Source organism: Rhinoderma darwinii, chromosome 2 (assembly GCF_050947455.1).
Source record: "Rhinoderma darwinii isolate aRhiDar2 chromosome 2, aRhiDar2.hap1, whole genome shotgun sequence".
NCBI classification, from domain to species: Eukaryota; Metazoa; Chordata; class Amphibia; order Anura; family Rhinodermatidae; genus Rhinoderma; species Rhinoderma darwinii.
The window spans coordinates 415,875,985-415,890,356 of record NC_134688.1 but is presented as its reverse complement, the minus strand read 5'-3'; the positions used below and the strand labels follow the sequence as shown (position 1 = coordinate 415,890,356).

General features: G+C 39.9%; 1 protein-coding gene across 6 annotated transcripts in view; it reads right to left on the bottom strand.

The window, feature by feature from the left end:
• RAP1GAP2 (RAP1 GTPase activating protein 2) overlaps window positions 1-14,372 on the bottom strand; it is a 669,125-nt gene that overhangs the window by 200,821 nt on the left and 453,932 nt on the right. For 5 of the 6 annotated variants that reach the window (XM_075854239.1, XM_075854235.1, XM_075854234.1 and 2 more), the window contains one exon: window positions 10,180-10,264. In XM_075854239.1, coding sequence (XP_075710354.1) covers window positions 10,180-10,264 — 85 coding nt within the window. Of the gene's footprint in view, window positions 1-10,179; window positions 10,265-10,438; window positions 10,540-14,372 lie in introns of those variants that run through there. The other variant, XM_075854237.1, reaches the window with a different exon arrangement.

Below are 14,372 nucleotides of genomic sequence, written 5' to 3'. Positions count from 1 at the left end.
GGGGGGGGGGTAAATAAAATTCATTATGAAGCTTTGGCTGGACCCAAAGTATTGTACATACTGCACTTTCCCCAAAAAATTATAGCTCCTACTACAACTGGTTCAGAAGATGATGTGGCTGCCAGGGATCGGGGAGACAGGTTGCTACAGTCGTTTCTTCTTCTGGCGAGGAGACTGGGATTCTTTCTTCCCATACACCGGCAGTCACATACTTTGCTTGGCAGAACATGCTGTATTGTACAGCCTGCCCTGCCTGTCTTAGTGTAACTGTTCCAGGAGAGAACACTTGCTAACAATAGTAGTAGTAGTAGTAGTAGTAGTAGTAGTAGTAGTAGTAGTAGTAGTGGTAGTAGTAGTAGTAGTAGTAGTAGTAGTAGTAGTAGTAGCAGTAGCAGTAGTAGCAGCAGCAGTAGTAGTAGTAGTAGCAGTATCATTAATAGTAGCAGTAATAGTAGTAGTAGTAGTAGTAGTAGTAGTAGTAGTAGTAGTAGTAGCAGTAATAGTAGTAGTAGCAGTAATAGTAGTAGTAGCAGCAGTAATAGTAGTAGCAGTAGCAGTAATAGTAGTAGTAGTAGCAGTAATAGTAGTAGTAGCAGTAATAGTAGTAGTAGTAGTAGTAGTAGTAGTAGTAGTAGCATCATCAGTAGTAGTAGCAGTAGTAGTAGTAGCAGCAGCAGCAGCAGCAATAGTAGTAGTAGCAGCAGTAATAGTAGTAGTAGCAGCAGCATCAGTAGTAGTAGCAGTAGTAGTAGCAGCAGCAGCAGCAGCAGCAATAGTAGTAGTAGCAGTAATAGTAGTAGTAGCAGTAGCATCAGTAATAGTAGCAGTAATAGTAGTAGTAGCAGCAGTAGTAGTAGCAGCAGTAGTAGTAGTAGTAGTAGTAGTAGTAGCAGTAATATTAGTAGTAGCAGTAATAGTAGTAGTAGTAGTAGTAGTAGTAGTAGTAGTAACAGTATTAGTAGTAGTAGTAGCAGCAGCAGGAGCAGCAGTAGTAGTAGAAGCAGTAGTAGTAGTAGTAGTAGTAGTAGCAGTAGTAGAAGCAGCAGCAGCAGCAGCAGCAGTAGTAGTAGTAGTAGTAGTAGTAGTAGTAGTAGTAGTACAGGGGTCTCAAGCACGCGGCCCGCGGGCCGCGTGCGGCCCCTGGGGCAGTCATCTGCGGCCCACGGGACAAAGAGCTGCTAGCATAGGCTCTGCTCCGGGAATCTTTGGAATTCCCTGACATCGCTGTCCACATATGGACAGTGATGTCTGGGGCTTCCCCAGAGCCGGAGTCTCATGCAGAGGGCACTCTGCGGAATTCCCGGACATCGCTGTCCATATATGGACAGTGTTGTCAGGGTCTTCCCCAGAGTGGAGTCCCGAGCAGAGCGCTACTACAGGCTCTGCTCCGGGACTCTGTGAATTCCCTGACATCGCTGTCCATACATCGACAGTGATGTCAGGGGCTTCCCCAGAGCAGGAGTCCCAGTGAGGTCAGGAGCACAGCTGGAGTCCCAGAAAGAGCCTACTAGTGCTCTGCCCGGGACTCCAGCTCTGGGGTTGCCCCTGATATCACATTCCCGTCCAGGAGAATCCCCTGATGTCACAGTGTATGGACAGTGACGTCAGGAGCTCCAACAGCAGAGGAATCCCCAGCCAAAGTGTTGGCAATGCTCTGGCTGGGGATTCCACTCCTAGAGGGAGCACCAATGCAGCTATCTACTTGGGGTGTGTGTGGCATTATCTGTGGAGGGCACTGTGGCAGCATCTGTGGAGGGTACTGTGGCAGCATCTGCAGAGGGTACTGTGGCAGCATCTGCAGAGGGCACTGTGGCAGCATCTGCAGAGGGCACTGTGGCAGCATCTACGGAGGGCACTGTGGCAGCATCTACGGAGGGCACTGTGGCAGCATCTAGAGAGGGCACTGTGGCAGCATCTACAGAGGGCACTGTGGCAGCATCTACAGAGGGCACTGTGGCAGCATCTACAGAGGGCACTGTGGCAGCATCTACAGAGGGCACTGTGGCAGCATCTACAAGTGGTTGTGTGGCAGTATCTGCAGAGGACACTGTGGCATTATCTAGGGGTGTGTTGCATTATCTAGGGGTGTGTTGGATTATCTACAGAGAGCACTGTGACATTATCTACAGAGGGCACTGTGGCATTATCTACAGAGGGCACTGTGGCATTATCTACAGAGGGCACTGTGGCAGTCTAAAAATGGGCTGCCCAATCTTGACATGTGTGTCTGCCAAACGCTGCCAACTGAGCCGCCGGACTGCATTTAGTAACACTTAAACTGGAAAACTGGATTGTTGAAATAAGCACGTGGAGAATTCTCTCAAATTTTAAACCTAGCGGTGTTATTATAGTAATGTAGTGTAATCATGGTAATGTAGTATTATTATTATTATAGTAATGTAGTATTATGATTATTGTAATGTAGTATTATTATTATTATTATTATTATTATTATTATTATTATTATTATTATAGTAATGTAGTGTTGTTATAGTATTTCAAATAACTAATTGATTAACAATAATTTTGTATTGTATCAAATTTGAAAGTAATGCAGCCCGTCAACTTCCCATTTTTTCTATATGTGGCCCACTTACCGGGTCGAGTTTGAGACCCCTATAGTAGTAGTGGTAGTAGTAGTCAGCAGGTGTTCTCGCAGGCTGTATAAAGTTCAGCAGCATTCTTTATCTTTAATAGGGCTGTGGCTTGCTAATAAGGTGACTAATAAATAGCAGAGATCTCACAGGATGGTGGCATGTTGTATATATTGGGAAATGGTTTTGACATCGCAAGAGGAACGTATAGTCACAATTTTATATTTTATAATAACGAGAGGTGGACTATGGTTCTAATATGTCGTCTTGAAGGAACCACATGGAATGGAAATGTGTTTTTCATCACGAAAGACTGGGTGTTACTAATTCCCTACATCAGTATTTACCATTATTCTGCTACTTACATCCATAGTAGGAGATACATATATAAAAAAAAAAAAATGAAAAAAAGCTAACAAACCATAAGTAAACCTTACTGAAAGCAACAAACTGGGCCAAGTATCCCAATTTGCCTATGTTCCTTCTCTTAAGACTTCATTTTCAAGGACAGGTAAGCAGTCCATGTCATTTCCTAGAATTCAAATATGTTCTCATTTCTACTTGTAAGATATATAAAGATACAATGACTCTACCTGATGATCTTGTACATTTCTAATGTTCTATTCCTACTTAGCAATGCTAACAATGTCATGTGCAGATAAAGTAGGAGTTGTTCATAAATGGCTCATGAGCAATCAATCAAAACCTGATCTGATAATTACTCCAATAAAACATGGAGTGTTAAGTTATTCAGAATAAGTCGCTTGTAATCTATACTAAGCGTAGCGATGTATATAAAGCCCCATAGCAAAACGTAGAATTCCCTCCATCATGACCACCTTCAGCAGCAAGTCAGTTCATTACATAAAAGGTTTTTTGTTTTTTTGATCTTCACTCCGTCACCTTTGTCTTCTCTGTGCATCCTTAACCTCCCCGAGATCTACATTAAAGTTCCACTTTCCCTACCATTCTCCCCTTCCATCATCCACAATTATCTCTGAGTGGAGATAAGCCCCCTTACCTGCTGAGCCATATAGCTGCTTCTATGCCCCCTACCAAGGTAGTTACGCCCATGACCATGTGGAATACTGAATTACAGTTTTTATGGTTGCAATTGGGCTCCGTGTGGATATGCCCCAACTTCAAGACCAAAAAAATTGCATTCAATTTTCTATTAGCCTAGACTAGTCACCCTTCAGATTGGAAAACAACTGTTTTCCCTTTACTGCCACATGGGGGAAGGGAACTGACAACTGCACTAAGGATATTTTATAGTCAGAACTACGGTTTCACTTTTTTATTGCGCCATTAGAAGTTTGTTACCTGTTTGCTACCAATTCCCATTGGAAGATGTTATACTGTTCACCTCACTCTAGGTAACAAAGGTAATTCAGAAGAGATTGAGCTTGATCAACTCTAACGTATTGTGTAACACAGTTTGACAACATGCTATATGGAACTAATAGTAGATCACACAATCTATCTATCTATCTATCTATCTATCTATCTATCTATCTATCTATCTATCTATCTATCTATCTCTCTATCTATCTATCTATCTATCTATCTATCTATCTATCTATCTATCTATCTATCTATCTATCTATCTATCTATCTATCTATCTATCTAATATCTATCTATCTATCTATCTATCTATCTATCTATCTATCTATCTATCTATCTATCTATCTATCTATCTATCTATCTAACATCTATCTATCTAATATCTATCTATCTATCTATCTATCTATCTATCTATCTATCTATCTATCTCTCTCTCTCTATCTATCTATCTATCTATCTATCTATCTATCTATCTATCTATCTATCTATCTATCTATCTATCTATCTATCTATCTATCTAATATCTATCTATCTAATATCTATCTATCTATCTATCTATCTATCTATCTATCTATCTATCTATCTATCTATCTATCTATCTATCTATCTATCTATCTATCTATCTATCTATCTATCTATCTATCTATCTATCTATCAATCTATCTATCTATCTATCTCATATCTATCTATCTATCTCATATCTATCTATCTCATATCTATCTATCTCATATCTGTCTGTCTGTCTGTCTGTCTGTCTATCTATCTCATATCTATCTATCTATCTATCTATCTATCTATCTATCTATCTATCTATCTATCTATCTATCTATCTATCTATCTATCTATCTATCTATCTATCTATCTAATATCTATCTATCTAATATCTATCTATCTATCTATCTATCTATCTATCTATCTATCTATCTATCTATCTATCTATCTATCATCTATCTATCTCATAGCTATCGATCTATCTATCTATCTATCTATCTATCTATCTATCTATCTATCTATCTATCTATCTATCTATCTATCTATCTATCTATCTATCTATCTATCTATCTATCTATCTATCTATCTCATATCTATCTATCTATCTCATATCTATCTATCTCATATCTATCTATCTCATATCTATCTATCTCATATCTATCTAATATCTATCTATCTAATATCTATCTATCTATCTATCTATCTATCTATCTATCTATCTATCTATCTATCTATCTATCTATCTATCTATCTATCTAATATCTATCTATCTATCTATCTATCTATCTATCTATCTATCTATCTATCTATCTATCTATCTATCATCTATCTATCTATCTATCTATCTATCTATCTATCTATCTATCTATCTATCTATCTATCTATCTATCTATCTATCTCATATTAATTCAATTCAATTCAATTCAATTCAAAGAAGCTTTATTGGCAGGACCAAATACATATTAGCATTGCCAAAGCAAGTAAGAAGTAAGGGAATGAGGGATAGGGACTGAGGGCTTGGGGATAGGGACACATCTAGGGTCGGGGTTATACAAGTCCATGGCATATCATGTCTCTCTCAGTTTATGGCATGCAGTGACATATTGTGCCGCTGTGCCCACTGTGGTTTCCTCTTCACCCAGCAGGATGTAGAGTTTCTCTTCCTCTTCCATGGAGCTGAAGTCCGGTAAGAGATCAGAGAGTCTCCTGAAGTGAGTGTCCCTTACTGCTGAGTATTTGGAGCAGTGTAGCAGGAAGTGGGCCTCATCCTCCACGGCCTCCTGGTCGCACTGTTGGCACAGTCGGCTCTCCCTGGGCTTGTAGGTCTGTCTGTGGCTTGAGAAAGGCTCTAGAGGACAGAGCTGAAACGTTGCACAGGGGGCAATAAAAGTACCCTATTTTCACATTTACTGCGGAGTGCTGCCTATTTTTTGAATACTATCAAGTTTGGAGCGTGGTCTGTTCCTGAGGATTTGCACCCACCATACACCGGTGCTGCTAGATATATTTGTTTATCTATCTATCTATCTATCTATCTATCTATCTATCTATCTATCTATCTATCTATCTATCTATCTATCTATCTCATATCTATCTATCTCATATCTATCTATCTATCTATCTATCTATCTATCTATCTATCTATCTATCTATCTATCTATCTATCTATCTATCTATCTATCTATCTATCTATCTATCTATCTATCTATCTATCTATCTATCTCATATCTGTCTGTCTGTCTATCTATCCATCTGTCTTTCTGTCTGTCTGTCTGTCTGTCTGTCTATCTCATATCTATCTATCTAGATGAATCAAGTATTTCTAAAACATAATAAAAAACATGTCTAACTAATGATTTTTCAACATGTTGAGGGATGTTATCAGTTTAGGTGGGCCCCACGAATGATCTCTAGAAACTATGTAAATCACTGAAAAGGATCACACAATTAATTGCACAATTGAAGTATTGCTTAAAGGAGCTTTCCCACAATTTTTTTTTATTTTCTGGCCCAATAGAGAGGCACATTATGTAAATGATGGTGATGTACATACCGGCGGCTGTATTTATGAGCTATCCACTCCCTTCTGGTCCTCAGCTGTGTCATGTGACCAGCAATAGGACTCCACAATGGACATGGCATCTCGTGTGTGTACAGGTGTAATGTCCGTGGCTGTGGGCTGTCAGCTCCAACCTCCCCCTGACAGCCGCAGCCACGAGTCGGCAAGCGCTGGCCCCAACCTCCTCCTCAGGAGACGCCAGCGCTCGCGTCCACTCACCTCTGACGGATCCCGTAGGGTGCGAACGCATGCTCGTGCCCGCTCTTAAAGGGGCAGCGCACACACTGGACCTCATGGACGAACTTTGACCCGTGAGTGCCCTGGACTATAAGAGGGGTCCAGCCCCCTAGTTCTATGCCTGAGCGTTGTTGTGTTCCCTATAGTTTGTCTATGCAAATGGTCCCCTAGTGTTTCCTCCTCCCAGTGCTTCATGTTCCTGTTCCTGTAACCTGTATCCTGATCTAGTGCCGTGCTTGCTATAGTCGTGCTGTGCTGGATACCACGCCTGTCTGCTTCTCCACGCCTGACGTCCACCAGCTGCCTAGTTCCTGCCAAGCTACTGTCCGTGCTGCCACAGGTACCCTATATCCTATAGACTCTGACCTGCTCCCTGTTGGCCAGCTGCCTTACCACCAAGGCGGTATGACCCAGTGGGTCCACAGACCCTTCGTGACAACAGGAAGTCAGTTTCTCTATTCATTCCTATAAGACTCACATCGAGGCTGTGATAGTAATGAATAGAGAAACTGACTTCCTGTCCACACGTGAGACGCTGTGGCTGTTGGATTGCTGGTCCCATGACACCGCTGAGGACCGGAAGGGAGTGGATAACTCACAAATACAGCCAATCGTAAGATTACGTTCAGCAAAATTTACATAATGTGCCTCTTTATTGGGAAGAATAAAAACAATTTGTGTTTCTTTAAGGCAATTCCCAAAGAGTGAATCAATAATAATAAATCATATAAAAAAATCTTGTCATCTATGGACAATTTAACTATATAACTATATGATTTCCAAAATCTATATGTGAACATGACCGAGTTTGCAATTTCATAGTGGCCACTGGAACATAGACAATAGGTTAACATTTCCTGTTCTGTTTATCTGTGTTATCAGCTGTGCCTTGTAGACTGAATGTTATCAGAAGAGTCATCTCGCTATTATTAGAGGCTGGGGGTTATAAAGTAATGAATGAATGAAATGTTTATTGTACTGCTGGGGACTAGATAGGCAAGATAACTAACAAGAATAGAGGAAGAGTCATACAATTCTTTGTTTTAGGAGCAGGGGTGTGGAGAGCACCCCTTGATTTCCTGGAGACTTTATAAAGCTATAGGACTCATTCCATCCCCATATATGTTGCCGTACCTCATAAATATTCTGCTGCATAATATAGATAATGCAGTAAACTGGAAGCAGTAATCTATAATCTCCATCTACAGTAGGCCCAACTGTTATTTTACAGCATTGAAATAGCTAGGCTAGTTCCTACCATACATGCTAATGGCCAGCACTATGTAATTCTAAATATTGAGGGGGAAAATATCATATTCCAGGAATGGAAACAGACAGAACTTCGGCTGTAGACTGGTAAGGGTATGTGCACACGACCTCTTTTCAGATGTAATGGAGGCATTTTATGCCTCGAATTACGCCTGAAAAGACGGCTCCAATAAGTCGGCAAACATCTGCCCATTGCTTGCAATGGGTCTTACGATGTTCTGTGCAGACGAGCTGTAATTTTACGAGTCGCTGTCAAAAGATGGCGCGTAAAATTACGCCCGTGGCAAACAAGTGCAGGACACTTCTTGGGACGTAATTGGAGCTGTTTTTCATTGACTCCAATGAAAACCATCTCCATTTACGTCCGTAAAAGACGCTGCGAAAAACGCGTGCACTTGTAAAAACGTCTGAAATTCAGGTCCGTAATTTCAGACGTATTTGGTGTTGTCTTGTGCACATACCCTAACATATAAACACCCAATGTAAAATGATCTCAAGTTGTCCACCTTGGCATAAACACAAGTCTGGTGTCCATCCCCCGATACAGGTTTAGATAAATATATTTTATATGTAATAGCAAGCATTAAAATAAACATATTTTCATTATAAATTATTCATATTTATTACAATTATGTTACATGCCAAAGAACAGGGTCCCCCAACCTGTAGTTATCCAGCTAAAGTCCCGTCATGGCATGATGGGAATTGTAGTTTCACAACAGCTGGAGAGCCATAGGGAGACCATTATAAATTACTTAGAAAAAAGCAAATTAACACCCAATATGCAAATCCATTATACACTGTAAGAACACCAGTACATTATCTCTGCCCATGACACAATGGTGCGTATTTCTACCACATGCCCTCTGACTGGATCATTGACAAAGCCGCAATTTCTGAAGTGTAAATGAAATCTATTTTCCAGCCAGTGTCCAAAAAAAGCAACAATTATTATTGTAACAAAATAGTGAATATATAAAAGTTCTACAATTCTATCTGGAGCCACTGAATATATTAATGGTTGCAGTCCTCTACTATAATATTAGATTTACTCCCATGAGCCGCTGAAAGGATCCAATAATAACAAGCAAATCTGTGCGGAGTTTGTCTTCCAATCCGTCAGCAGAATACAGAATCATGATTGACAGGGAAGTCCTAGGAAATATATAATCCCCACACCCTTGTGGGTTAACATATCACTCATGTGACTAAAGGGGGTGATTCCAATATATTGTTATTTTAGTCTTCCATTTTCTGCAACGGTGGAGCAATACATTACAAGTCATATCCAGTCCCATATACCCCGATACTCTTCATCCAATTTTCCTATGCCTGGAAATCAATGGTGATCCTATGCTAGCGAGCACGGTACTCCGTCACAGCTGATTATATTGCTAAACCAGTTATGGAGGGGGTAATACTTTGCATATAGCGTGGCTTTGGGTTCTAGCATATAACATTATGGAAGGGAATTTGCGCCTAATCAGAGTTTTTATTACAAATATTACATCTCAGTAGAAACAAGTACCTACAAAACTAATAGTTATGGGAACTTGATTGGTTTGCATGTTGGAAGGAATGTTTTATTTAGCTAAACAGTCAGTTCTGATTGTCAATATTCTTAACGTTTCCTAAGTGGTGAATTACTAACATGGCATATACAGCACATTACTGCTCCCAGATCTCTTATGGATACAGTTAAACTTCTGTCTCTTTAAGAGTATGACCATTTAACCATAAAGTATGCCCATAAACTATACTAATATAGATCAAATTGGTGTATTTTCTATAAAGAACTATATTAGAGTTATATTTGATGGAAAAACTAAAAAAGAAAGACAAAATGACGTTTATTTCAGTTAGAGTCTATTTCTCTGTCTCTACAAACTTATCATCATTCTACAAACTGTGACCACATCATGTACTAAAAACCTAAAAACCTAAAAAAGGTTACTTATAAAAGGCATGTGAGGCTCTTAATGTAAAATTATAAGATTAGCAGATATGTCAGCAGCCAGCAAATAAATGTGCAGCATCATCATCACCACCATCATCACATTCACTACCATCAACATCATAATCACTACCATCATCATCATCATCATCATCACTATCATCATCACTACCATCATCACTATCATCATCACCATCTCCGTGTTGGTTAGATACATATTAGCCATTACCTTCATAGTTGGGGGAGCGGTTGCTGGAGGTGAAATGGGCCGATCGGGTAAGGTACCTTCTGAAGAGTTGGACAGCTCCTGTTTCCTGTCAAAACAAAATGAATTCTTGTTACGGATTATAATTCTTATATATAAATGAGGTTTTTCAGTTTTAACAGTAAGTTATGAAATAAGACCAAACTATCCAGTGTAACATTCGACTTATTTACTAACACACACCAGTAATAAGGAGTAAGTAAATGACAGAGGGTCTTCTTACCACAGTTTCATTATATCTTCTCAAACTGCACAAAGATGAACAACTAACAAGCAGCGTAACCCGTGATGCAGCAAGTGACTCAGAGCTTCCCCCACAAGGTGTTGCAGGTAACGTTTATTTCAGGTGCTTTTCACTGAGGAAAAGGGCAGATAGATAGATTTGTGTTTCCATGACAATCTCATTACGCCAAATTTCCCTTGGCCCTCCCTCCTCCAATCTCCCATCTGGCATCAGCTTGTTATGGACCACATTGTGTTTGTTTCTGGCTTTCCTTTTTGTGGTATAAAGGATTACGCAGAGCGCATATGATAGGGGAGATGCTGGAGACCAACTAAACACGGATAAAACCGGATGCTCCATTGTATCTGTGTTCTAGGAGAGCAGGGGAGAGTGAATAGAGGGGCATGGAAAATAAAGAGATATGTTTTCTTATGGTTCAGTGATTATTATGGTTTGCAGGCGCATTAAGTGCTTAGTAAAAATGTTCTTAGGAAAAAAAAAGGCCCTTTCGCTGAAATACGGGACGCAGCCTGATGTTAAAGTGCAGCAATATTATGAGAAAAAAGAACCTTATTGTGCAGGAAAAAGCAGGGATAAAATGAAAGTCTACATATAAGGCAATTTATAATGTAACTATATAGTGTAAACACAGTTGTATAAAAAAATATATGGACACCCCTGGTCAAATGACATGTTTTACTTAAAGCCAGATTATGGTTGAGGGCCATAGACAAAAAAAAATAGTCGGAGGCTCCCTTCCCAGTAACAGTATCATATAAGGTATAGCTAAATTAAGCTGGGAATAAACATTAGATAATTTCTAGCAGATTCTGCCGATGTGGACAGGACCCAACAACAATCGTATTATTTCTGCCAATTATTGGGATTGTAATTATTGGGTTTGGAGGCACATGCTGCTAATGTGTTCATATCACTATTCTCAGCTATAGACATATATTACGTATAATCTTTATGATTCATTGTGGTTTTCCAAATTGTCCGTAAAAAAATGTTTACTGTTCGTGATTTTTGGATAAGTTGTCCTGAAAAAAACAACATATTGGGTTTGCAACCTTGCATGCGCGTCTATACAATGCTTCAGGTATCAACCTATTTTTGAAACGGAGTACATCTGGTAAGCAAGATTTGAGGATCTGAAAGTGCAATCACAAGAATATGAATGGTAAATATACAAGGTACTAGGTTCTAGCCTCACATCATGGCAAATGTCAGCAGGCAGAGAGCCAACACAATAAAAAAGGTAAATATTATGGGGAGCTAGGGTTTCTGACTGGCATGCTCACTGTCTTATATTTATTAGTAAAAAAAATCTTAAAAAACACCAGTTCTCGATAATTAATATTGTTAACCGCATAACAACTGCTAATAGGTGTTTTATGGCATTTGTTAAAGGGTGTTTTTATGTCATTACAAATTAGCGGCTACACGGGTGTCAGTGGAGAGTTGTCAGGAGACAATGCTGCGGGATCCTACTAGTATCAGAGCAGTTTTTCCCCTGTAATTGTGGCTACTATCATAGCCCCAGTGACAGGAGAAATATGTGGTAGAAAAAAAATAAAAAAATTCCAAAGGTTGTTCTTTTTTTTCTTTTTTAGGGGGACAAGTTGAAGCAAAAAAGTAAAAGGTAAAATAAAGCAAATACGAATAATGAAGCAACAATATAAAGAAATAATAAACTATGAATAAATCCCTTATAACACCCCTCCCCCATCGTAATATCCCTCAACAGGGTTATCAATAAATATATTAAAATGAACAGGACCTAGTATAGAATCCTGTGGTACCTCACTAGGAACGGTGAGCCAATCTGATTATGTACCATTAAAGGGAATATATAGGAGGGAAAGGGGAAGAGTCGAAAAGTGTGTGGCAAAATAAATATCACTTAAGGAATGAATTCTTTATTAATATTAAATGTAGTAAAAGATTAACAGTAGGCATGTATTGTACGATTGCAGAGACCCCTATTTTTCTGCATGTGTAGGGAAAAATTAACCCTGGTACTTAGTATGTGCCCAACCTTGCTATACTAGAGTCATCTATATTCGTTGACCATGAATTGTGAATGTATGTCATGGCACAAATAATAGCAGTGAGGTAACTCAGCATCTGCAATGAGATCAGGTTTGCCAACCGTCCGTTAATTCACGGACAGTCCGTGAAATGAGAGGACTTTTGGCAACTGTCCGTTGTGTCCAGAATAAAAAGAATGTGTCCGTGATTTTTGTAGGAGCTGCGCATGTGCAAGTTGTATGCGCCGGGTCACACACAGGCTGCATGATGACCTCTTATGTAATACATTGTTAGCAGCCTTCCCAGCCTCCGTGCACCACGTCTGGTGTGTAGCACTAGCAGCGGCCTCCTGCCCGCCAGAGAGGAGGAGGACAACAGAGAGCAGGAAATCTGACAGCAGAGAGAGAGAAGCTTGGCTGGTACCTGACAGGTGGCACAGGAGAATATATGCAGAGCAGGACGCCGGGCTGCCATTACTTCACTTTCAGCTTGTACTGCTGATGTGTGAAATCAGTGCCCGGCGGCCTGCTCTGCTTCTAATTCACTGCCCAGCAGCTGTACAGGTCAGCAGCACCCGACTCCATCATTGTGTCTGCGCCACTGACCTATACAGCTGCCGCTGCTAACATTTCTCCTAAACCCTGTATAGCCCAGTACTCCAGTCCTTGATAGCCCCTTCAGCTCCTAATCCCCATCTGTACACCCCTCCCTCCAGCACTGGAGCACACTTTTCCACTCTTCCCCTTTCCCTACTATATATTGACTTATCTTGGAGGTGTACACCATGTGTGGTTCCTCGTTATTAAATTAAAATAAACATTCGGTTGAGGACATTTGACATTTTCTCCATATAATGTACCATTAAAGGTGTTATCCCAGCAAAACAACTTATCACCTATCCGCAGAAACCCCATGATGCACTACATTCCTTCTTTATGGGACTACCAGGGATCCGGTTCTTTTAATATATTAATTGATGACCTTGTTGAAGAATTACACAGTAAAATATACATTTGTTCAGATGATATTAAGCTGTGTAAAGTGATTAGCATAAAAGTAGGAAGTATTCTGTTGAAAATGGAATTGAATAAGTTGGAGGCTTGGGAAAATGAGGTTTAAGACCCAGAAGGAAAAATAAATGCCACCATTACATACTAAATGGAAAAATACTGGGTTAAATTGACATGTAAAACAGCTTAGCGATATAAGTCAGTAAACTTAACTGTAGCAAGCAGTGTCAGGCAGCTGCTACCAAGGCAAATAATATCATGGAGTGCATCAAAAGGGGCATAGATTCACATGATGAGAACATAGTTCTACCACTTTACAAATCACAAGTCAGACCGCGCATGGAATATTGTGTACAGAATGGGCACCAGTGTACCAGAAAGGCATAGTAAAGCTTGAACGGGTTCAATGTTGGGCAACCAGAAACATAAATTGAATGGGTGAACTGAAGGACCCAGAAAGATTATCCAAACAGTTTTTTTTAAAATTTAGTAAAAAGAGAGCTTGAGGATGACCTAATAAATATGTTTAAATATAGAAAAGGTCGATACAGAGATCTCTCTCGTGAGCTATTTATACCCAGGGCTGTAACTATAACAAGGGGGTATTCTATACTTATACATGAAAGAAGGTTTCTTCACCAGCATAGAAGGGGATATTTTACTGTAAAGGCCCTATTACACCGGCCAATAATCGGCGCTGGTTTGCTCCTGTCACACTGAGTTATGGATGGGGACGAGCACTCAATACTTCGATCGATCGTCCCCCTACGTTATTATCATGTCGGCAGCGCGTCTCCCTGTTTACATAGGGAGATGTGCTGCCAACAACGATAATATTTAACTTTTTTAAAACGATACGATCAGCATATGAACGAGCGTTTGCTCGGTCA